The following is a 26,018-nucleotide window of genomic DNA, read 5'->3' as shown; positions in this document are numbered from 1 at the left end:
AGGTTAATCATAGAGTCAGGCTGCTAATTAGAGGATATGTTATTTCATATGTATGTCAGGTGTAAGGGACACATGAATCCACTGACTGAACAGATGCAGTTCAGATTAATGGTATAAGAATTACTAATATAGGGAAAGAAGACTTCTAATTTGTTACATCAATATGTGGAGTTGTGGTTTATACGTTCCTAATGTAGCAATGAATGGTAGCTGTTAACGCTATTACAGCGCCAGCGACCCCAGTTCATTTTCCACTGCCATCTGTAAGGAGTTTGTACGTTCTCCCCGTGACCGTGTGGGTTTCCACCGGGTTTCATCCCACATTCCAAAAAGACATACAGGCAAGTAGGTTAATTGGTCACATAGGTGTAATTGTGGTTGTGGGCTGGTTGGGCCAGAGGAGCCTGTTACCGGGTTGTATCTGTAAATATGTTTTCCTTAAAATCCTAATTTTCATATTCTTACTTTTTTCCAATCAACTGTAGAAGACCATAAGACATAGGAGCAGATTTGGACCATTCAGTCCATCGAGTCTGCTCCACCATTCCATCATGGCTAATTTATTACTGCTCCCAACCCCATTCTCCTGCCTCTTTCCGTAACCTTTGATGCCTTTAATATTCAAGAACCTAGAACTCCACTTTAAATATATCCTTCCTCAGCAGTCTGTGGTAATGAATTCCGCATGTTCGCCACCCTCTGCCTTAAGAAATTCCTCCTCATCTCTGTTCTAAAGGAACATCGTTGTATTCTGAAGCTGTGCTCTCTGACCCCAGACTCGAGAAAGTGTCAGCAGAATTGAGACCGCACATTACATTCCGTCAGGGGCCAATTAAAAAGCCTGCTTTAACTGGAATGAACCTCGGGCATCAAAAGAGAACTGGTGAGTTCAATTTCATACAAGCAATAGAAGTGTCTTGACTTGACTTCCATTAGAAATAAATGGAACAAAGATGAATCATTATAATGTTAGCATGTGTCTGGAGACATTAAAACCCAAATACTAGCTCCTCTTTTTTTTAAATTCCTCATATCGGTGGAACTGTCATTACTCACAGAATATACAAGTCAATACATTAAAGTTTTTTAAATTGGTTGACGTGTAGGTTCCTGTGACGCAATGACTTATAGAAATGTGTTATGAAATGTTGGTGTTATAGAGGCTCCTGAATTACAAACATGTTGTGCAATAAAAATAGCAAACTGTGGCCAGATGGTTGAAGGTACAGTTTTATTTTCGCTGTAATGTACCAGAGATGACATTTATTGGTAAAATTGATGACGTGGTTACAAATATTGAAAATATTGGAAATCAAAATGAGACAAAAAAATTGAATGTTGTAGTATGAATGTGCAGTTTACTAAAGATGTCTACATTCCTGAGTAAGACACAGCGAAGATCATCCACACTGCAGGTCCATTTTCCCAACATCATATTTACGGCCTCAGAAACGATTTGATTGATCACGTGCTCAGAGGACAGAGAGCTAAAAAGTGTAAACTGGATTAAAACTGGAAGTCATTTTTTAATACTTCCAGAATAACTAAGATTGCTGTCAGCAAAAGGAAGTTATGTCGAAGATATTAAAATTATCAACTTAAAATGGGAAATGATGAACCACAACAGTACCTGTGATAGATAAATTTTTGCTCAAAATTGATTTTTAACTTCTGTTATGAAAACAATAAAATCAATCCCATGGCTGTCGAGAAGCATGTTTCATTTTATTGAACAAGCTCAAAGCAGCCCCTTTTGTACCATTGCTGATCCTTCACACGGCGCATGGACTGAATCAAGGGCTGTTTGGCACCCCATTCGTTCCAGTGCTTGTAAGATCCACATTCAAGCACGTACTGGGAACCCCTGTAGCCCGGATACTCATAGCCAACCCATCTATAAAATACATAAATACAAAAAATATTGATTAATAATAATGGCTTCAAATCATATTACTGTGCAAATATAATGAATACTGTCACTTCTTGTACACATAAATTAATCCTGGAGATGAGGGATTTTCACTTCAAGTTTAAGTTGGAGAAGCTGGAGTTTATTTACTTATTTATTTTGAGAAACAGTAGGCCCTTCCAAGCCTTCAAGCTGGGCCGCCCCAATTCAGCCCTAACCCAGTCATGGGACAATTTTTCAATGACCAGTTAAACTACCCGGTACAGCTTTGGACACTGTGGGAGGAAAATGAAGCATGCAGGGAAAACCCACACGTCCCATTGGGAGGACATACAGAGACTCCTTACAGACAGCACCAGAACTGAACTCTGAACTCCGATGCCCCGAGTAGTAATAGCATCATGCTAATAAAGGCATCCGTTAGTCTTGCGAGACCATGGATCTGTGCCTGGAAAGTCTTCACTCTCCAGGGCACAGGCCTGGGCAATGTTGTATGGAAGACCAGCAGTTGCCCATGCTGCAAGTCTCCCCTCTCCATGACACAATGTTGTCCAAGGGAAGGGCATTAGGACCCATACAGCTTGGCACCAGTGTCGTCGCAGAGCAATGTGTGATTAAGTGCCTTGCTCAAGGACACAACACGTTGCCTTGGCTGGAGCTCGAACTCACGACCTTCAGGTCGCTAGTCCAATGCCTTAACCACTTGGCTGTCATGGTCCGGATCGGGATCCCTTTAAATTTACCTTGTTTATGTTACGATCCAGACCGTTGATTCCCTGTTTTCCCTTGTCCCTCGGCTTTGGTGATTAGAGGCAATTAACGCTCGGCTGAACCGGTAGTTTATAGTCTCCGGCTTTCAGCCGTTCGGCGCGGGAGCATCTGCAAAGTCATTAAAGGTACGGTGTGCCAATGTCATCTGGCTGGAGCAAGCCTAGTCTCTGCCGAAGCGAGTGCTGGTAATTTGCCCTTCCTCACTGGAGCAACCCTGTCCAGTTACCTCGCCAGAGCGAGCCTGCAAAGTTTCCTCACCGAGGTGGGTCCATCAGTTAACCCGCCGGAGGGAATCAAGAACTGCTGTCTACTGTTCCCGGGCCGAGTCGAGAGCTCGCCACTACCCGGAGGCTCCAAGTCAAGTCCTGGCTCCGGTGGCATTCAAGTTCCAAGTCAAGTCCTGGTCCTGGCGGCATTCAAGCACCACGTCTACTCCCAGCCCTATGTCCTGTACCCAAGGAGGGGTCCCAGCTCTCTGTTCTGTGTGTGAGTCCCAGCCCTATATCCTGTACCCAAGGAAGGGTCCCGACTCTGTGATCTGTGTATGTGTCCATGGTTCCATGTACCTGCTCCCCAAGATCGAGGCTCTGTGTTCCTATGTTCCTCCCCTCCCTAGCCCATGTCACGTCCTTGCCTGGTTCTGGGGTCCGAGCCAGAGGCAAGACCCAGGTACTGGGTCCTTGCCCAGTCTCTGGCTCGGAGCCCATACCCTAGCCTCTTCATGTCTCCTCTAGTTCTGGGAGCCAATTCCGAGTCCTAGCCCAAACCCTTGGTCCCAGTCTAGTCATAGTCCTCAGTCCTTGTCCAGTTCGCTATTCCTACTCCTGCCTTGCTCTTCTGGTTTCGAACAATAAACTAAATTTAAGTAACCTCACAAGATGTGTCTTGCATTTGGGTCCACCCTTGCTCCCAATGCCCCCGCCATTGTGACACTTGGCATGCTAACTGCTTCATTAATGTGGCACCCAAGATCGTGGCAGATCCTTCACCTTGGTGTCATTCTTCTGCACTATCCCCCAGATTTCTCCAGATTCTTTGAATATTTAAATGTCAAAAAAATATAAATCTGAAAAGGATTTTTTAAAACAGTAAACTGTAATGAGTTGGAACTCTGTGGACAAGGATGAGGTGAAAACTGAAAACTTGAGAGCAGCAGCTTGAGAGATATAAACTTGCAAGGTTGCAGGAAGGATATGTGGTAATCGACTTATTGAGTTTAACGGTCCCATGTGCCTTTACGCTGCTTAAATTTGCGGCTAGATAATTCCGTATGTGTCATCTGTAACAATGCTAAGCATCAAAAAGGAACTGATTTTTGCATCAGGAAGAATCAACGGGGGAAGACATTTACTTTCATGAGGACTACTCTCAAATCGATACAACATATAATCTGCATCTTCTATAAAAATGTTACACATTTTCTGTACAAAATAGCCTCCACATAATATATAAATAATATTGCAAAATACACACAAAATTTAAAATTAATGTGCAATTTATTGATGTAGAATTATCATTATTGGGTAAAGAGAGGTACGGAATGTGGCAGTGGAATAGACCACTGGTCATACCAACTAAAGGGCTGACCACAAGAATATTCCTTAAAAGTGCTTATTCAAATGAAACAAGTGTAAAGCTTTGTAAAAAGTTACTTTTTTAAAAATCTAACTAGATCAACATAAGAAGAAAAAGATCTCCATAATTTTATAAATTTGTATTTCTAACCTTTTTACATAAGCCATTCAAGCCATAAGACAATGTGTTTTCTTATTAGATATTACAGTTTTCCTTTAGGCTTTGAAGTCAAAGTACAGTATATCATTGTATTCATCCTGCACCTCATTGAGTTTATTTCTTCAAAAACAAAGTGCCATGAGTCTTTTCTCACATATTCCTGTAGTCAACCATTTTCTGGTCCTGAGCTGCACTTGTCTAATAGAATGCCACATTATCCAAGTTGTTAGTGGATGAAAATAAATCCAATATTTGGGATTCCAAATTTGACATTCATTCAAATTTGAGAAACAGAAGGTCCAATTACAAAAAAAGTCTTTGAAGAAAAGGCTATTACTCACGTTCCACCAATGACTTTAATGCTGGCAACTCTGTCTTGGAAACCATAGGCCCACAAACTGGGAATATCCTCATCACAGATCTCCATTTTCCTTCCGTCAAAGTTGGCACATTCATGGAGACAAATTTTATGATCCTGGCCATCCTGATATGAAAGTTTTAAGTATGGTAAGTGATTTCATTGTGTTATTAAAAGAAGTATTATTATTACAGACTTAATTGAAAACACAACTTAAATACGCATTAACTAGTACCTGAATATTTTTCCATGTGGCCATTATGCTTTTGGGTTAATTACCTTTATATAATATTTAATACTCTGGGTCAAAAAAGAAGCATGTGTCCCCTATAAATCTCTGCTCGTCTCACTTTTTAATCCTTTTTTTCTAGTTTATTTGGTGGTAGTTCAATCCTGCATGACTATGATCCTGCATAATTAATTTCAGGTATTTCCCTACCTATTTTTTCCTTTCATTTCTATTCCACCATCTGGAGAAGTCCAGTACACTTCTAATAATGATCCCCTCTTTTGCTTCATCTCAGTCTATTTGGACTTTTTTTCTTTCCTTTTGTTACTTTTGTTCTTTCATGTTAAACTAATTACCATTAACTCAACTCTCATTCCTTCTTCTTTTCCAACCATAACGAAACACTTCATAACCTACAACATTAGGGTGCCAATTTTATCCCACCTGCTTTCTTTTATTCCTCTTACACAAGCAATTTAATATTCCTCTTTATTTCTGCTGGGTAGTTTTTTTAGTTAATCCTTTTCTGTTGATCTTTTCTGCTCTTGAGGGATTATGTTACTGTTACTTGTAGTGTCATCAAGTTGTCTAGTACAGAGTCAGACCCTTCAGCCTCCTTGTCCATGATGACCCGTTTTTACCCATCTACCCATCTACCCTAACACCATTTGCCCACACTAGTTCCATTTCCATCTCTGCCTTGCTTATCTAAAAGCTTCTTAAATGAAGTGATAGCATCTGACTCCAGCACATTCTCTAGCAGCAGGTTCCAGATAACAACCAATCTCCATGTAAAAAAAACTTGTCCCTCAAAACACCCTATTAAAACTCCTTCCTCTCATCTCAATCCTATGCCGTCTTGTTCTTGATACCCCAGCCACGGGAAAAAGACTCTCATATTCTAATCTACCTGTATACATTTACAATTATAGATAGGTTGAAACCCTCTAGTCCAGAATTCTTTGGTCCAGCCTGTTTTGAATCTATTGTACAAATCAATACTAATTAACCAATTCTAACTAAGTTCTAAAATTAACTGAGATCTATATTAAACCATGGCTAATTAACCTACCAGTGCAGCATTTGCAGTCTCAGATGACAGTATTTCCAACATACAGAGATGTTGGGTTAAATGCTGGCATTATAGGGGTCCTGAATTATAAGCATGTTGTGCAATAAAATTAGCTAACAGTGGTCAGGTGGTTGAAGCTACGGTTTGATTATCTCTGTCCTTGGAACCTTCACTTGACCCAGTGAGTATCTATACTTAAGAAAGAACAGTTCTCCCGTTCAGAGGAAGGTGATTGGAACCTGTTTCTCTGGTCCAAATTTTCTGTGGGCTGGCACCAATCAGGCCCTAAGGGTGGCAAACTAAAAGGCTTTAACCTGTATAGCTTTATCAGTTCACCTCTCACCTGCCTTCACTCCTGGGAAAGCAAATCCAGCAATCCAATCTCTCCCCAAAACGGAAGTCTTCCATTCCAGCAATATCCAAGTGAATCTCCTCTACACTCTCTCCAGTGCAATCACATCCTTCCTCCAGTGTGGTGACAAGAACCCTAAATGCTAGTGTTGACTAAAGTTCAACATAATGTTTTAATGATGTCCTGAACTAATGACCTCCTTTTATTAGTTCATAATATTTTGTCGTGTTTTTCTACCAGGGCCTTTGACTCAGGCTTGTTCAGATACCACAGTGCACTTCTTCATGGCTCATTACTGTTACTAATGGACTCTGAAATTGGAATCTCCCAGTCTCACACTTTCATTTTAGCATCTATTCAAGTTCCTGATCATTTTATCCATTTGTTTATGTCATCATACTGGAGATTATCACCCACAAAATCCGTCTTCTTTGATTCTATGGAACATTTTGTATTTATATATTTTGCAAGATTGTATTTTACTGATATCCTATATGCGCTTGCTATCTTGTATGTGTGTGGATTAGGCCACCAGCCAAGTGTGAGGCATCAGAGCTGGTGCAACCCACCAGGGGCGGTGTGTTGCAACACCCAGGTTGGAGTTGGTGCTGCCACCCTGCCCCAGTGTTCATTCAGCAGAAGACAAAGCTCTGTTGTGGTTGATTGCAGATTTCTGCAGCACTGATGGACTTTTTATTGCATGGCTGTATCTTTCTGATACCTTTATGTGTTTCCTACTTTGTACGTGCTATGTGTGCTTTGTGCTGTGTGTGACTGTTGGTACTGTGTTTTGCAACTTGACCCTGGAGTAACGCTGTCACATTGACTGTATTCATGAGTATTCATGTATGGTTGAACGGCAATTAAACTTGAATGGAATTAAACAGAATCTGTATTATTGTTTTCATTTGAAAATATTCTGCTTCAAACAGAAAAAAATCATGTATTACGTAAACACTTTTAGCTTAATTTGTATCTCGTTCTAATATTCATATGAGATATACAAACTACACAGAAAGCCTCTTACCATTCTAACTGGTCTGAAAGACATCATGCAGTCAGTGTGATAGCTATTGGACCAGGAGTCCCAACGAGGATATTCTCCTTTCTCCAACATGAACATCTCGCCACAGAAATTTTGTTGTTCGTAACCCACCCATCTGAAAAGCAAACGAATGCAAGAAATGTCAGAATTTCCTCTTGCAATTAATAATATGAACCTCATATCATGTATCTGAAGGATACTTCTCAGTAATAAGTTTTAGTATCACAGGTTTGTTCCAACTTGGTCTACTGGGACACAGATATCAGAACATGTACATTTTCAATGTGCAAAGATAACAGAGTATGGAATACTATGGTATCAGATTTATTCTTCTGAAGTGACACATTTGTGAAAAGGAAGCAAAATAAAAATTTGATGGCATAATTGACAATAAGATGGGAAAATAAGAAAATGTTGCATCCAGATGTCTGGTCCCTGAAAAGAATGCATGTGGTAAAGGCATTAAGTAGAAGGAAGTGATAATGAATCAGTTGATAATATTGGATAGGCCACAGTACTTCAGCACTCTAGGATGCAACGAGTATGTATGAAAAAGCATTTAGTATACATTTACTATAGAAATCATTATTAAGATACATAGCTACAGGGAAACAGCAAGCAAAATGGTATGTAAGGACCTCTATTTATATTGCAAATAGCATTCCATTATAGGATTGTTTTGTTTCGATTTGCAAACAACATGTCATGCCATAAATAGTAAATTGGATTTATAAAGTACCTTTATGATAAAACACTTCAAATAAATCTTAACATCACATGAGGATATCTTAGGACAGGTTAATATAAATCTATCAAATATATCAAGTTTTTTATTGTCTCTAGGTCTGAATTCTGAACCCTCCCCACTCCAAAAGATTACTTATAATCTTGATCTGAAGGACTGCTGTGTTTGAAAAGGTAATATGTAAAGATAACTAAGAAGTATTTTAAAATAATTAATTAAAGAAAAAAATAAAGGAAGCGATATCATACTTAAGTATCTTGCCTGGTAAGACAGGGTTCTGATTTGGACTATCCTTTTTTTATAAATTTATTAAGATACAGCATGGAATCAGCCCCACGAGCCACACTGCCCAGCAACCCCCCGATTTAATCCTAGCCCAATCACGGGACAATTTACAAAGAGCAATTAACCTACCGACTGGTACCTCTTTGGACTGTGGGAGGAAACCCACACGGTCACGGGGAGAAAGTACAGACTCCATGCAGCCAGTGGCAGGAACTGACCCTATTTACGCTTTCTTCACTGACAAACTTAATGATGAATGAAAGTAAGTCTGGGACTAACTCAAGTCAGAACTGTCACAAACAGTTCTACCCCAGTAATTAAGCATATGTGTTCTGCACTGTATATTTTAAAAATTCTGTTCTGTGATACACAGTTATGCCTATAGGTGCATAGTTCTCCATAGTTGTCGATCCCATTACATAAAGCATGGCCAACACCTTGTGAAGGAATTAGACATCATCTTGACAAGGTATTGACTGCCTGTGGGCTCAGTCACTACTCGAGAATACTTTTCTGGCAATCCTTAAAAGTTGGAGGAAACCACAAACATCAGAAAAGTTAACATATAGTTGCTCTGCACTGCGATTGGTTAAGTAGAGATAGGAAAAACTCACGGTCCGCATTCAACACGAATGGATCCCACTCTATCAAATCCTCGTTCGCAGATGTTTCGGCACTCTGCGTTAATGTCCACCCAACGCCCTTGGAAGTTTTCATGCTCATATATGATAATCTAAGAATTAAAGAGAGGCAAATGAGTCTCCATCGCCACTCTCATAATTGAAAAATTACAACTTTAAGTTCAAACTTAAACCAAACTATGTACCTTAAGTTTCAGCTACAGCAGCCTTAAGTGGTGACTGCTGATTCAGACAGACAACACTGAGTATGCACTGAGTAAGATGGCGCAAAAGGAGGAATGTGGAGAAAAAAAAAGATTAACTGAAGTGCTCACACCGAGTTGTTATCCATTAATTGCTGGTGGAAAGCGTTCAAGAAAAAAAGATCAAGATTGGTCTTGCCTGCAAAGGACTTCATGGTGAAATAACTTTATGATACCTGCTGCTTCAGTTCACTAGTACAGTAAGAATGTTTGAACAATATGCTACACTCATTTTCCATTTCAGTTTTGCCCTTTTCAAACTGGAACTGGAATTGGATTTGATTTATTATTGTGACATGTACTGAGGAGGTACAGTGAAAAGCTTGTCTTTGAGACTGTTCACACAGATTAAATCATTACATAGTTCAAGGTAAAACAAAAACAGAATGCAAAATAAAGTGCAATGGACACAGTGCAGTGCAAGTAGACAAAATGGTGCACGATCATAATGAGGTAGACTCTGAAGTCAAGAGTTGATTGTACTGGGGATCTGTTGAATTCAATACTCTTATAACAAACTAATAGTATTAGTTGCTGTAAAATGTAACTGGTAACATTATCTTAGGAAAATGAATACTAGAAGAGTAAAATAGTAGATTCATAGAAAAGTACAGCACTGAAACTGGCCCTTTGACCCAACTCGTCCATGCCAAGACAATTAAACTGTCCACTCTCACCAACCTGCATGAGGACTGTAGATGGCCATACCTCTATGATCCATGTACCAATCCAAACTTCTCTTAAATGTTGAAATTGAGATCGCATGCACCACTTGGCCTGGCAGCTCATTCCACACTCTCACAACCCTCTGAGAGAAGAAATTTCCCCTCATGTTCCCCTTAAACATTTCACTTTTCACCCTTAACCCATGACTTCTAGTTGTAGTCCCAGTGGAAAAAGCCTGCTTACATTTACTCTATTTATACCCATCATAATTTCAAATCTCTCCTCAGTCTTCTATGTCCCAAGGAATGAAGTCTTAACCTATTCAATCTTTCCCTATAACTCAGATCCTCCAGACCCAGCAACATCCTTGTAAATTTTCTCTGTATTCTTTCAACCTTATTTACATCTTTCCTGTAGAAGGCTCACCAAAACTGCACACAATACTCCAAATTAGGCATCACCAATGTTTTATACAACTTCAACATAACACCTCCTGTACTCAGTACTTTGATTTATGAAGGCCAATGTGCCAAAAGCTTTCTTTACAACCCTATCTACCTGTGACAGCACTGTAATTCTTTCAAAAAACTCTATGAGATTGGTTAAACATGACCTACCATGCACAAAGCCAGGCTGACCATTCCTGATCAGTCTATGTCGATCCAATTACTCATATATCCAGTCCCTTAGAATACCTTCCAATAACTTTCCTACTACTGATGTCAGGCTCACTGACCCATAACTTCCTGCTTTATTTTTAGAGCCTTTCTTAAACAGTGAAACAACATTGGCTCTCCTCCAATTCTCTGGTACCTCATCTGTTGCTAAGGATGATTTACATATCTCCGCTAGGCCCCTGGTTATTTCAGCATTTGCCTCCCACATGATTCGAGGGAACATCTTCTCAGACCCTGAGGACTTATCCACCCTACTTTGCTGCAAGATAGCAAACACCTCCTCCTCAGTAATCGAGACAGGGTCCATGAAGTTGATACCACTTTGCCTTACTTCTGTAGACTCTGCATCTGTCTCCTGAGTAAATACAGGTGTAAAAAATTTATTTAAGGTTTCCCCCATCTTTTTTGGCTACATGCATGGATTACCATTCTGATTTTTCAGAGGACCAATTTTGTCTTTTACAATCCTTTTGCGCTTAACTTATCTATAAATCCCTTAAGATTCTCCTTCACCTTGTCTGCTAAAGCAACCTTATGCCTTCTTTTAGTCTTCCTGATTTCTTTCTTAAGTGTTCTGTATTTCTTAAATTCCATAAGCAATTCATTTGTTCCTGCCTGCCTAATATCTCTTGAAAATCACGTTCCTTAAATCTGTTATCTTTACCTTTTATTCTGACAGGTAAATATAAACTCCGTACTCTCCAATTTTTGTTTTTGAAGGACTACCACTTACCAAGTACACCTATTCCAGGGACTGGCCTGTCCCAGTACACACTTGGCAGATCCTTTCTGATACCATCGAAATTGGTCTTCCTCCAATTTAGAATCTCGACCTGCTGACCAGACCTATCTTTTTGCGTACTTACTTGAAATTAATAGAGTTATGATAACTATAGGTACAATATAATACACTACACTATAATAATATATAATAATGTCAAATACCTTTTCACATGCCATGAAAACTCATTCTATAAGTGGACTGACACTGGTCATACCAGTAGCCAACATTTTGTTCATGGCTCACAAGTAAGCTTGAAATCAAATAGGAGGGCTGTTACATAATAGTAAATTCTCATTTTCATTATTGCATGCTGCACATTTATGTCAATAAAGATACATTATTGATAATATTTAAATGTAAATACAGCAATGCACCTACCCTGTTACTGCGAAGACCAGATGCAGAATGGCTTCCAACGCTACCTAGAGTTCCACTATGAGACATTGTGGTGATAGCTAAAATAATAATCAAAATAAAGCACTTGTAATTAGTTTGAATGTCAAATATATTTAATGCCTATGTCATTAATGATGCTCCTCCTTGTATGAAGCTTTCACATCAGATAATTTTACCCCCTTTGAAAATATTCCAATAGCTCACCGAATTACAGCTCAAGCTTTTGCCAGACAAGAGAAAATATGGGGAGTGCTGTATAAACCTCAACTCGTCCTTTTTATATTGGCAGTGGATTTGCTTCTTGTTTTTTTCTCCCCCTTTTGAATCAGGTTAGGTCACAAAGAGATCAACAAAGCAAACTGCATCGCACAGAGGTAGCAGAGGCTGACACCAGCTCTTTGCTTTGTTTTTCACAGCGACGCCGCACAGATCAGCAAAAGTGACTGTGGTACTGTAGACAGAAGTGCGCCCGAGAACAAAGAGCTGACTTGGTAGACAGCTTTGTGTAGATTTGTTTGGTTTATACTGCAAGTATCATAGAAACTTTTCCGTTTGGTAGGAACACATAGATAGCCTGGAGAGGATGTGTTGATCTAGCCAACAAATTTCACCTTACAGGCTTCAGCTCTTTTCTTTTAATTTGCACTCATATTCACAATTCATAGTACCATCAATATATATAGATATATTCCAGGGGCGATTGGCCTAAGGTAGAAGGAGTCAATTTTAGAAAACCTAGCACATTTATTTTTCCTACATGTACACACTTAGTCCAGCGGTCGTGGAACATACAGATCCCTTCTTTGTAGAAGTCGGCATCTTGGACCTCCAGAAAGTGGTCCACAGCAGGGGTGATTGATAAGTTCGTGGCCTAAAGTAGAAGGAGATGAGGAGAAACTTCAAACTTTCTGCATTTTCACTCAAAGAGTTGAACTGCACGTGCATGTGATGAGAGCTGTATAACTCATCTCCTTCTACCTTAGGCCACAAACTTATCAATCACCCCTGCTGTGGACCACTTTCTGGAGGTCCAAGACGCCGACTTCTACAAAGAAGGGATCTGTATGTTCCACGACCGCTGGACTAAGTGTGTACATGTAGGAAAAATAAATGTGCTAGGTTTTCTAAAATTGACTCCTTTTACCTTAGGCCATGAATTTATCAATCACCCCTTGTATATAGTATATTCAATCTATTCATAGTAATATCAACCGCGCACAACTGATCAGAACTGGATTAAGCATTCCAAGGTATCGGGTTAGGCGCTAATTTGAGACCCCTTACTATCTTCAGCCATTTTAATTGTCTTCAATCCACTAAAGTAGAAAAAGAAACAGATTAAATATCATTAACCATAATACTACAACATTAGACGACATTGCCGCTACTCCTCCACACTCCCTCTCCACCCATCATTTTGATGCAATGATTGTGTGCATTTCCTCTGCATTACAGTGAACGTTACTGTCTGACCACCCACCTATGTTTTGCTTGGTCCATGGACATAGGCCCTTTGGCACCCAGAACTGTGCTTCTGTCCTGCCAATGGATAACTCATTACTGGGGTGCAAGTTACAATTTCCAAAGTGTCAGCTTCTTTCCAGCATACTTCTCCATTTTTGCAGGATTACCCTCCAAATTCTGTTCCTTTGATCTCCTCATCCTATTTCAAGACAATCACCTCTCCTTTAAAATCCTTACATTCTACCCTCTCAACTGCCAAGTCCCAGTCAGTTTCATTCTTCACTCTCTGAAATAACCAATGATTTATCCTTTGCGATTTCAATTTATAGCTAATCTTGCCTTTATCTCTCTTAAGCCTTTCATAAAGTTTGCATCCATAAAAGATCTCCTTACTATATTCCTATCCACCTTTCTAAACCTTGTCAATTATGTTCAGCTTCTCCACTCCCATCAATGCAAATCACAGTGGGTCCACTTATATACACTTCAGTTCCTCACAACCACATTCCTTCATCTCACTTCAATCCATTTCCTTCTATACCTGCCGTGAGGAAAATCTCTTCTAAGTCATTTGCAACAGCACTTTTCCAATTCCTAACATTTGTAAATTCACTTTCACTTTGTAACGTCAACCACTTCCTTGCCTCTATTTCTATATGTCCTTGTCCATTTGTTCTTTACTAACCCAGTGATAGCCTTGGTTTTGCCTCCTTATGTTCGAAGACTACAGTCACAGAGCCATACATTTGCAGAACCATTATGCTGCAAAAGAACTATTCATAAACACAACTTCATCATTTCTCTTTTGCACTATTTAGGTATCTATTTTTGGAACTTTTAGCCATTTTTATGCCTTGCACTGTACTGCTGTTGCAAAACAACAAATTTCGCAACATATGTCAGTGATAATAAACCTGATTCTGATTCTGATTTTGATCCTATCAGATATATGTCTGTCTTAAGCTGTTATGCACAACCAACTGAACCTGTTTAACCAGGTATGACTGCCACATCAAGCACTATTGGTTTTGTTCTCCTCTATCAAAACTACATATTACAATACTAAAACTGATATAACCCCTGTTTCCTTACTCCATCATTCACTGTCACCTCAAAACATCTACATTTCCTCTCTCCCTCATCTCAAAGGATAAGGCTGATGAGTTCTTAGAATGCCTTATCATTCAGATTGGGACTATTCATACTTCCCACAAACTTCTATCTCCCTTACCTGAGCCCACATATCCATCTCTCTCCATGCTTTCTCTGATGTTATCATGAAACACATCTCCCTCGATTCTATTAAGTTTCTGATCATACAGTTTTCAAAAAAATAACCTCCAAGCTATACAGTTCCCTGTTTTTGTGCAGTTATCCTCTTTTGCAACATTGCCTTCTTAAATTGAAAACCAGCCTTAATGTCCCATCCTTGTAAATTACCGCCTCAAATTAAATTTTTCATATTTGCACTCAGTTTGTTCGTAAGTTATTGAGAACAAGTCAGATGCTGATTGTAGTGTCCTAATGTAACTTCAACTATACATTCCATCTGACACCTGGTAGGACTTACATTCATACTTTCCCCTTTGCCACTCAACTGAATTCCATATCAAGAGGGACCTCAGAAAATATTCTCTAAATGGAATTACAGTAAAACTCTCATAATTTGGTACCCACAGGATGAATATTGAATTAAATATCTTTGAAGCTTTGAATAGTCCTGACGAAGGGTCTCGGCCTGAAAGGTCGACTGCACCTCTTCCTACAGATGCTGCTTGGCCTGCTGCGTTCACCAGCAACTTTGATGTGTTTTGCTTGAATTTCCAGCATCTGCAGAATTCCTGTTGTTTATCTTTGAAGCTTGTTTCTTTTTCCTCATTAATTACCTCTGTCCAATATTAGCAACACACATCAAAGATATTGGTTGGAGGACCTGATGGCATGAACATTGACTTCTCTAACTTCCGCTAATGCCCCACCTCCCCCTCGTACCCCATCCGTTATTTATTTTTATACACACATTCTTTCTCTCACTCTCCTTTTTTTCCCTCTGTCCCTCTGACTATACCCCTTGCCCATCCTCTGGGTTCCCCCCCCCTTGTCTTTCTTCCCGGGCCTCCTGTCCCATGATCCTCTCATATCCCCTTTGCCTATCACCTGTCCAGCTCTTGGCTCCATCCCTCCCCCTCCTGTCTTCTCCTATCATTTTGGATCTCCCCCTCCCCCTCCCACTTTCAAATCTCTTACTAGCTCTTCCTTCAGTTAGTCCTGACGAAAGGTCTTGGCCTGAAATGTCGACTGTACCTCTTCCTAGAGATGCTGCCTGGCCTGCTGCATTCACCAGCAACTTTGATGTGTGTTGCTTGAATTTCCAGCATCTGCAGAATTCCTGTTGTTTGTCTGTCCAATTTTACCCTGCTTGCAAAGTGACCTTGGAATTGTGGAGGTAAGAATTAACAAGTAATACTTGGTATTTCATTTAAATTACCTATTCTTCAGTGTGTCAGCAGACTACTTAATCAGACCAAATCCAGGCCAACATTCAGACTCAAAGGCAAAATTTTCAGCAGAAGTGATCAACAAACTGCAGAATTTTCTCCAGCATACTCCACTCCATGTGTGCTCTGCCCATTTATGATATTCTATTGGCATAGCAGAAGTCTGTATTTTAAAATTAGAGTCTAAGGATAGCTGTGAAAAACAACGCTCACGCGAAGTTTAATTAGTGAGTATCATATACTTCGTAGCCACCAAAATGGGAACCCAGAGCAGAAATACTCAGTGAAATGGCAGAGGAGCATTTCTCTAAATCAGTCTTCAATGAAAATCATTGAAACAAGGGCAAAATTATTTCCTAAAATGCTTATCCTCTGTATCTGGTACAAGATAATGCAGTAAAATTTAAGACTGCACATTTGAATAACTAGAAAGGGATTGTGTGGCATAATTAGCACTGTTGATACACATATAATTACAGAAAGACAATATTGTAGTTTATACCAGAAATATGTATTATTTCCTTAATTTCCTGATTTAAAACCAGCCTGTTTCTGCTGATCTGATTTCTTGAACGACTCTCACTTTCATTTTGGCTTGAATATTGTATTCAGAGGTGAAAGGGATTGATAACATTCACACTCACATTGTTAGCTTTTACCAAGACTGAAAGGCAAAATTGTGTGACGCCATCTGCAAGAGGCCTGGGATCTGGGAATTTGCATTTCCTTTATCAATCAAATTCAAAAGGTTTATAGAGGCACAGAGAGCGTGAACTGAGAAATTTAAATCAAAATAATTAATCCAATGGCAAGTAACATTCTTAAACTGAAACAGGGAGAAAGAAATATGTGGTTACCAGAAAGAGATAAAGAACAGTATTTAAGAAATTGTACATTACCATTATAGATTCTTTTTAGTCTGAGAAAAGTTGCTTAATACAACAAATTGCCAGAGTCCTGACACCAGAATGAGCACAGTTTCTTTTTTGGGTTACTTTAAGTCATTGACATCTTTCCAAAATCAATCTATCAAGGTGGGTATGAATCTAAAATAAAACCAGGAAAGATGTAAATGTTTATCAAGTCAGCAACACCTTTTGATAGAGACCAACAAAATGGTCCGTCTAACCGCTGGAGATGTCATGGTTATTTATGTGCTTCAGTGTTGTTCTCACAATGATTATGGTGGATAGTATCTATGATATCTATTCATTGTGCTTGTGTCATCACAGACAATTATTATTTGATTTTCACTATAATTGTACTGAATATTTATAGCCTTCTGATCATTAATAATATGACTAACATTTGAGGCACAGTTTTATTTCATCTCTCTTCCATTCATCAGCGATACTTACCAGGGGCACCACAGTCCAGGGCCCTTAGCATCATCCACGGCCCTCCCATTCGTCCAGCAATATCTTTGATCCACTACCATCAGGCAGGAGGTACTGTAGCATTAAGACAAGAACTGTTAGGAAGGGAATAAGACTGCTGAACTCCCTGCCACCACCCAGGTCTCAGCAAGTATGAAACACCTGTAGCATTATGCTGTTTAGTTTTAAACTTGAGTCATAAGTGCACCTTATTATCTATTAATTTTGTGGTAATATTACTTTATGAGTTGTGTGTTTGAGTTATATGTACTGTGTTGTCCACCTTGGTCTGGAGGCATGTTGTTTAATTTGGTGGTATACATGTGTATGGTTGAATGACAATAAACTGAACTTGAACTTGATAATAAATGTTAAAATTTGTAGCGTGTATTCAATTGTTTGATAGCTCAAAGGCTGAGGAGTTCTTCATGCTGCCTCTATAACTTCGTCATAACTCTAATGTGGTATGAAAATTTCATTTGTTATTTCTGTGAAATATCTTGAAATATCTATGAGCTTCATAAATTTAATTAAAGGACATACGGATTACTCTTCAATGTTCTCAAAGTAGAACTGTGCAGCTGACCATCCCAACTATACAAAAAATCCGAAGTCCTAATTTTATGTTATATTTTCCAAATGTTAAGACAGTTGAAATCTAGTAACATTTTACTGACACTGCTATTTTACCAGCAATGGTATCTCAGCTATTCGGATGAATCAAGGTAGCAGAGGGGCATATTTCAAAAAGTGTTACATTTTGTTGCAATTTGAGTTTTGTAATTTTCAAATAATTCTTAGAACATAGAACAGTACAGCACAGGAATAGGTCCTTCGTCCCACAACGTTGTGCCGAACCAATTAAATAAGTAATCAAATGGCTAACTAAAGTAATCTCTTGTGCCTACATAATGTCCATATCCTTCCATTTTCCTCATATTCCTGTGCGTATCTAAACATCTCTTAAAAGTTTCTGATGTTTCCGCCTCCACCACCACCCCAGGTAGCTCATTCCAGGCACCCACCAATCTGTGTAAGAAACGTGCCCTTCACATCTCCTTTAAAATTACTCCCTCTCAGCTTAAAAGCATGCATATAGAATTTGGATTTAATAAATCATATTAAATACAATTTAGTCTCAGTTTTTAGCTATAGGTTATTCATGCATGCACTGGAAATGCAGATTTATCTTTCTGCTCAGACAATGGCAGAGTTGAAATGGGAATCCACGGGATCAGCCACAAACAATGAGATGTTGACGTCAGTATTCTCTGCTCATTGGACCACAAATCAGATTCGCACACTTCTCAATTTCTATTGAAAGTTTGATTATAAATAGCAGAGGTAAGGTTCAAAACAGAATCATCATTGGAAATCTCCATTCGCAGCCCAGCTTTGGTAAGTTGTGTGTCCTTCAATTTTATTTGATCTTATTTTAACTTCAGATTTATCCAATTTACCTCAGCTTGTTGGGGGTTTTATTCATGCTTTATAAGCAACTCTACAGCAACAAATTTGTTGGGTTAAAGCAAAATGCAGAGGGCAGATAAACTTTCAATGCATTAAAATTTGATATATTTCATAAAAATCTCAATTTTGAAATGAAATTACATAATGCGATTTTCTTTTAGGATTGATATCTGCAAACGGCAAACATGGCGCAGACAAACCCAGCAGGACTTTTCAAGGTTAACACTTACTTTCCTAGATTTTTAATCAGGATTGAAACTTTGTTTTTTGTTTCCTTGTTGTCCTTTAATATTGAATATCATGGAAAATTTGTTTTCAATTGCAGATTACTGCTTATGATCAAGAAAACTTCCAAGGTAAAAGGATGGAATTTACCACATCCTGTAAGAACATCATGGAGTGTGGATTCGACAATATTCGGTCTATCAAAGTCAACTGTGGAGCGTGAGTCTTTGCTTATTTTTCAGAAAGGTTCCACCCCTAACAGCTACACTGAAACGTATTCTCAACCAGGCTTTATCATTAAAATGCAGTCGTAATTTTTTTTTAAATGTCATCATCATTTGCAGGCCAAATTACTCAGTTCACAGAAAGGTATCTTATTTCTCCTTACACACCATAAGATTAAGCTAATGTTGAGTTCTTTCTGACTCAGCCAGATTATGTTAGCATTGAAAATATGGAAGGCAATTGATCCGCATCATTTCAGCTCATGATCTGAAATATGTTAATATGTCTGTTAGAATCCAGTACAGTACTCTGTTTTATTTAAAGACACTTCCCATGTGCAGTGACAAAGTAAAGGTAGCAGTCAAAAGCCCATGCATTTGGAAGTTTGGAGGTGAATTTGTAATGGTTGGGCAACAGTGCAGCTCCAAGTTATATAGTTCAGTTTTGCATGTGGGCAATAGAAATTCCACCCCCCCAAAAAAAAACAATGCTTTCCCCCGTGGCATCTACATTTAGTCTGCATTACACACACGTCTGTGCTTGTCAGTATCAGTATCCGCACAAAAGTCAAAAAAGCAGCATACAGCAATATTAGCAACTGGAGCCTAAGAAAATGCAGCAGTACATTTCTGTGCATTGTATCATTATTGGTGCATATCGAACTCAACACATTTAGGAGCCAGCATTTTATATATGGTTATTCATTTGACATTTTGATGTACTTGCAGAAGCAGATACATATACTTAAAATGTGAAAATACAGACTGGGCTTCAAAATAGAGAACTTCTCTTTCCAAAAAAAATTGCAATCAAAAGACAAGAATTATCTGTTTCTCGCTGCAGTTGATACTATAGCTTCAATGTTGAGAGATATCACAACCCACCTCTATCTCTCTCCTCATTTCTATTGAGGTACAATTAGAAGATCCTCTGATAATAAATTCTCTGTTAATGGAACGTCAGCAATGTTGTAGTTGTGCAGGAAAATTCATTGTCATACCAGTTGACAGAGCTTAGTGGTTTACATTGTGGGGCTCAATAGATATTGATTCCAGACCATAGCAGCTTGACACGCATTACAGAAGACAGGAAGACCTACTAAAAGACTCAGGCCACCCCAGCTCTTCAAGTTACTGAAACCAATTAACCTGTAATTTCAGATCTTGTTCATCATCTAAATTAGTTTGATACAGTGTAAAGGATGCAACCTTATTTAAGTACCGTTGAAAGGACTAATTCAAAAAGTACATTGTATCATTAAGATTCATTTTGTGGGAACAATTTCTTTAAACCTTTCTCAGCCAGGGCCAATATTTAGTGCATATTTTGCAATATTCACTGTTCTGGATGAATCAGAAAATCAGGGTTAATGGTTAATAGGTTAAAAGCTACCTGAATTTCTCAATTTGCAAATAGTGTGAGAATTAAGTATATTTATTTTTTGAGAATTTGACATGAAAATAACTTTCTTCTTGTAGGTGGGTTGGTTATGAACATTCTAGTTTCTTTGGGCAACAATTTGTCCTGGAGAAAGGGGAATACCCACGCTGGGATGCCTGGAGTGGCAGCAACGCCTACCACATCGAGAGGCTTACATCCTTCCGCCCCATTTGCTCTGCTGTGAGTTGGTTCACTGGTCGATATCTGTCAGACTTAATGCTGGAGAAGGATATTCTCCATGTAATTGGCAGTGCAACATATACTCGAAAATAAGTTTACATATTAAGCTGTAAATTTACATGATTCAATTTTAGTAATCATTTCTGTTTTCCACTGGCTTTTAGAATCTGTCTTAGCAAAAAGAGGCATGGAGAGAGATCAGGAAATAGTGGTAAAATACTATCCACAAACTGCTGGAGGAACTCAGCAGGTCAGGCAGCATCTACTGAGACGAATAAAGGTTTGACATTTCGGCCCAAAACGTTGGCTCTTTATTCATCTCCATAGAAGCTGCCTGACCTGCGGAGTTCCTCCAGCATTTTGTCTGTGTTACTCTGGATTTCCAGTATCTGCAGAATCTCTTCTGTTTACTGTTAATATCCAAACCTGCAATATAGTTAAAATATTAACTATCTTCAAATATAGCTCACATCTGCCAGTTATGCTGAACTTTGTGTACTGTCAGACAGTACTTGCGTTGTTTCATAAAAAATATTAATTTTAAAAGACAGAGGAAACAAGATTAAAACTTAGTGCAAAGTGGTGTGTTTTGAGAAAGGCCTGGAGAAGTTTATTTTATATGCAAGAAAGTTAGAGGAGTCGTAACATTTGCAAATAACAAATGGTGAGTTATATTCTGGTTACTACTTGAAAGTAGATCAGTCAGGGTGTCAAAGGTTAGGGGGAGAAGGCAGGAGAATGGAGTTGAGAGGAATAATAAATTAGCCATCATGGAATGGCAGAGTAGACTCAATAAGCCAAATAGCCTAATCCTGTTCCTATGTCCTCTAGTCGTACAGTTTTGTTCACTTGCAAATGTATTGTAGTATCTACTAAACTGCTCAATTTATACCTTTCTTATTATTATCAGCACCACAAAGAGTCCAAAATTATCATTTTTGAGAAGGAAAACTTCATTGGCAAACAGTGGGAGATGTGCGATGATTACCCCTCTTTGCAAGCCATGGGCTGGGGCAACAATGAGGTTGGATCCATGAAAGTTCAAGCTGGCGCGTAAGTTATGCTGTCAATGTAAATTAAATGGAAAGGTTGGGTTACTGCACTTTAATGAAGAAGACATGGCTGGATCCAGTGAAGTTTTGTGTATTTAGAAGCACATCAGTCATATTAAATTTGTAGTTTCTTCTTCTAAGTTAGCAGATTATCTTAGGTCTAAATCATAAGTAATAATCCTACTTGAATAGTTCAAGCTGCTTCAAAAATTAACCCAAGGCAGGTTATCCTCATAATCTCTTATTGCCTCTGAAGTCCTGAACTTCAGTCCTACTCGCAATTAATCTAATCTAATTACACTTAGTGGTCACCTTTTTACCTCTCTGTTAATACAAATATCTAATCAGCCAAACATTTGGCAGCACCTCAGTGCATAGAAGCATGGTCAAGAGGTTCAGCTGTTGTTTGGACCAAAGTACAGAATAGGGGAGATATGAAATCTCTGTGACTTTGACCGTGGAGTGTTGGGTGGTGCCAAATGCAGTTGAGTATCTCAGAAACTGCAGATCTCCTGGGATTTCCACACACAACTGTCTCTAGAGAGTGATGTGAAGAGGAAAAAGCATCCAGTGAGTGGCTGTTCTGTGGGTGAAAACACCTTGTTAATGAGAGAGGTCAGAGCAGAAGGCAACAGTAACTCAAATTACCACGCATTACAACAGTGGTGTGCAGAAAAGCATGATTGAACACACAATACATTAAACCTTGAAGTGGATGGGCTACAGCAGCAGAAGACAAGGTATAGGAAGTACTTAATGAATGGGCCCCTGAGTGCATGTCTATATTATTTCATTTACATGTTGAGGGCATGGTGTACTTTATTAGTAGGAACAGCAAAATGAGAATAATATCTATTGGTGTTAGCTACTTCCCTAAAATACAAAAATGAGCACTTTTAGATTATTCATTTAACAAATAAAAAGATAAAAGTCTCAAGATTAATTAAGTGTGTTTGTTCATGACCCTAGATGGGTGTGCTACCAGTACCCAGGATACCGTGGCTTCCAGTACATTATGGAATGTGATCGCCATGCCGGAGAGTACAAACACTGGAGGGAATGGGGATCCCACGCGCAGACCTGTCAGATCCAGTCACTCCGCCGCATTCAAGAGTAAATCTTTTCCGAGAACCTCAGCAGAGTATCACAGAGGGGCTGTACCTCTATGGTACACTCGGTAGTGTATTCTACTGTAGATCAAGCACCTGTGTACAGAGATTGATTTAACATCTCATTACAATATAACTTGGATTATTAAAATATTCAAATAAAAGTCAGAAAGATGAGCACTTATTTGTTCTTAAAGTTTCAAAACTGCTTGGTGGTTGAGGTTCATCATAGATGTGACTTCTGGGAAATGAACTACAAGAAAGTCAATTCACTGAGAGATGGAAAGCATATTAACCACTGTGGTCCCAGCATAACAACATCTTAGTCTTCCAACACACTGATGATCTGCAAACAATTTACGTTTTTAAAATACATGAGAGACATCATGTTTTTCATGCGAAATATCAAAACAGGCAGCACTTCCATCTTTATTTTAATACAGTTTAACTATAAATACAGTCGGCACTCAGTGTTGACAGAATGAGATGTGCTCCATCGTACATGACTGCTTGAGCGCTCTTTCAATTCCACGTAGTGAATGAGTCTAAGTGGCCTGGCCAGTTTGGAGGTTTATTTCTGTTCAGACAGCAGAAATCTTCTGCGAGTGTCATCTAGAGATCATGAGATGATGATGCATAGCCTCACGGATTGGCTGACTGTTTCACCTAGCAACTCACCTATATGAAAGCTGGTTTTGCCTCTGAAATGCTTCAGGCAATCTCGAGAGAAAGTTGATGATTCTACAAAAGAAAAAGGGTAATTAAGTTTCACTGGAAATGCAAAAAAAAAATTCCAGCATTTAAAAGTGACCTCATGACTACTAGACACTTGAACTATTAGGATATCTGCTGAACTAACCCCACCACACTGACTCAGCACTCCAACCACACTTCATTTCTCTAAATACAAAGGGTCAAATGATCTAACCCCCTGTGACCAAGAGGCATCCATTGAGATGAAGTAGGTTCTGAGGGGTAACTTGGCCTCAAATGGAGCTGAGGTCTAGTCCCCCCAAATGCCCTCCCAGCCTGTGAGAGCACAATGGAGACTGCAGACGCGGGGATTTGAAGCAACAGCCCGCTGGAGGAGCTCAGCAGGTTGAGCAGTACATGTGGGGGGGGGGGGTTCTCCAAAAGCAGCACATCATGGGGAGACTTCACAGTAAAGTAGTAAAATGAAGACTCATGAGACGGCAGATGACGAAGCTGCAGCAACACACCATCTGCCGGATAGTCCTGATGCAGGGTTTCAAACCAAAACGTCAACAATTCCTTTCCTCCCACAGATGCTCCTCAACCCACTGAATTCCTCCAGCAGAGTTATTTTGCAAACTGTACAAATAAGTTTAAAATAGTCATGATCAAAAAAGTTTGCATTTAATTGAAAATGTTAACTTAAAATACCAAAAATAATTAAAAACATTAAAACAGAAGTAAGTAAAATAATTAAAACTTTTTTTCTGCATATTTGCCATTTTTTTTTATTCAGCAGCCTCTGGATTAAAGGTGGGAAGCAGATGTGGAACTTACCTGACCACACTCCCTGTCCTGGCAGGGTTCTGTCACTGGGTTTACACAATACAGCAGGAGATTAGCTGCCTCCAGCACATCACAGCTGCATACTTGTCACGAGCATGAGCTGAACCACTCCTACAGAACTGCCAGCTGCCATTCAGCTTAATTTGGCCATAATTTCACCCACTTGAGATCAAATTACAGACACGGGAGTCTTTTAGTTAATTTACTAAAAATACAAAAAACTCTGAAATAAATTATGATATTTACTACTCAGATATATTTGTTATACAATTAAAATCGAAGAAGCCACAAGAAATTAAAAGTGAATTTGTCTGCTATTTTTTTATTTATCAGTACAGGTCCTTCCCAGATTATGAACACCCAAATTATGGACAGTCTATACATACGAACCAAGTTATGTATGAACAAGGATTAGAAACATAGAAACATAGAAAACCTACAGCACAATACAGGCACTTCGGCCCACAAAGCTGTGCTGAAAATGTACTTAGCTTAGAAACTACCTAGGGTTACCCATAACCCTCTATTTTTCAAAGCTCCATGTACCTATCGGGGAGTCTCTTAAAAGACCCTTTCATATCCGTCTCCACCACCGTTGCTGGCAGCCCATTCCACACACTCACCACTCGCTGCATAAAAAACTTACCCCTGACATCTCCTCCGTACCTACTTCCAAGCACCTTAAAACTGTGCCCTCTCGTGCTAGCCATTTCAGCCCTGGGAAAAAGCCTCTGACTATCCACACGATCAATGCCTCTCATCATCTTATATACCTCTGTCAGGTCTGTTGTCTGGATGCTGCAGGACTGCAGGCATCTTCTTCTGCCTGAGAGCTTGGTTCAAGGCTGCATTTCCTACTTCCAAACTGCAGGCCTTTCCCTGACAGGTTGGGTAGACTAGAACAAGAGGTCATAGGTTTGGAGCGAAAGGTGAAATATATAAGGGGAACCTGGAGGAGAACTTCTTCACTTGGAGGGCGGTGCATGTGTAGAACAAGTTGCAGGTGAAAGTGGTAGATGCAGGTTCAATTGCAACATTTAAGAGGAGTTTGGGTGAGAGGGGCATGGTCCTTTTAGGTAGGTGGAACTGGGCAGAAGACCAGCTCAGCAAGGACTAGACAAGATAGGACAAAGGGCCTGTTCTTGTATTGTAGTGTTCTATGACTCTATGTCCAGATTACAGACAGTTCATGGGAATGGAATCACAGGATACGGCAAATAATCATATAACATATAACCATATAACAATTACAGCATGGAAACAGGCCATCTCAGCCCTTCTAGTCCGTGCCGAACTCTTACTCTCACCTAGTCCCACCGACCTGCACTTAGCCCATAACCCTCCATTTCTTTCCTGTCCATATATCTATCCAATTTAACTTTAAACGACAACATCGATCCTGCCTCAACCACTTCTGCTGGAAGCTCGTTCCACACTGCTACCACTCTCTGAGTAAAGAAGTTCCCCCTCATGTTGCCCCTAAACTGTTGCCCTTTAATTCTCAACTCGTCCTCTTGTTTGAATCTCCCCCATT

At 39.3% G+C, this 26,018-nt stretch overlaps 2 protein-coding genes across 3 annotated transcripts; one reads left to right on the top strand and one right to left on the bottom strand.

The window, feature by feature from the left end:
* Positions 1–1,582: 1,582 nt before the first annotated feature.
* Positions 1,583–23,688, bottom strand: crybb1l3 (crystallin, beta B1, like 3). 2 transcript variants are annotated; one of them, XM_063031639.1, is made up of 7 exons: positions 23,624–23,688; positions 17,227–17,319; positions 11,889–11,965; positions 9,115–9,233; positions 7,453–7,585; positions 4,756–4,898; positions 1,583–1,894 (listed from the first exon to the last, which is right to left on the bottom strand). In XM_063031639.1, exons 2-7 carry the CDS (start codon positions 17,273–17,275, stop codon positions 1,726–1,728), a joined length of 690 nt encoding a protein of 229 aa, XP_062887709.1. In that variant the 5' UTR covers positions 17,276–17,319; positions 23,624–23,688; the 3' UTR covers positions 1,583–1,725. The 2 variants fall into 2 exon arrangements, with proteins under 2 accessions (XP_062887709.1, XP_062887710.1); XM_063031640.1 differs by lacking the exons at positions 11,889–11,965; positions 17,227–17,319; positions 23,624–23,688 and adding an exon at positions 10,667–10,762.
* cryba1a (crystallin, beta A1a) lies at positions 18,900–23,112 on the top strand. Its single transcript, XM_063031641.1, has 5 exons — positions 18,900–18,932; positions 19,040–19,158; positions 20,643–20,784; positions 21,695–21,837; positions 22,806–23,112. The coding sequence occupies exons 1-5, from the start codon at positions 18,900–18,902 to the stop codon at positions 22,951–22,953; spliced, it is 585 nt and encodes a 194-aa protein (XP_062887711.1). The 3' UTR covers positions 22,954–23,112.
* Positions 23,689–26,018: the final 2,330 nt, after the last annotated feature.

This window comes from Mobula hypostoma, chromosome 23, assembly GCF_963921235.1.
Source record: "Mobula hypostoma chromosome 23, sMobHyp1.1, whole genome shotgun sequence".
Taxonomy (NCBI): Eukaryota; Metazoa; Chordata; class Chondrichthyes; order Myliobatiformes; family Myliobatidae; genus Mobula; species Mobula hypostoma.
This window is presented reverse-complemented; position numbering and strand designations above follow the sequence as displayed.

Bases quoted from the DNA above. Each gene is read 5' to 3' on its own strand.
- crybb1l3 (XM_063031639.1), bottom strand. From the start codon at position 17,275: ATGGGAGGGCCGTGGATGATGCTAAGGGCCCTGGACTGTGGTGCCCCT. The intron at 7,586-9,114 runs GTGAGTTTTTCC...TTTGCTTTTCAG, and splicing joins ATTCGTGTTGAATGCGGACC to ATGGGTGGGTTACGAACAAC. The intron at 4,899-7,452 runs GTAAGAGGCTTT...CTTTCATATCAG, and splicing joins CTTTCAGACCAGTTAGAATG to GATGGCCAGGATCATAAAAT.
- cryba1a (XM_063031641.1), top strand. From the start codon at position 18,900: ATGGCGCAGACAAACCCAGCAGGACTTTTCAAG. The intron at 19,159-20,642 runs GTGAGTCTTTGC...TTCTTCTTGTAG, and splicing joins ATCAAAGTCAACTGTGGAGC to GTGGGTTGGTTATGAACATT. The intron at 20,785-21,694 runs GTGAGTTGGTTC...TATTATTATCAG, and splicing joins TCCGCCCCATTTGCTCTGCT to CACCACAAAGAGTCCAAAAT.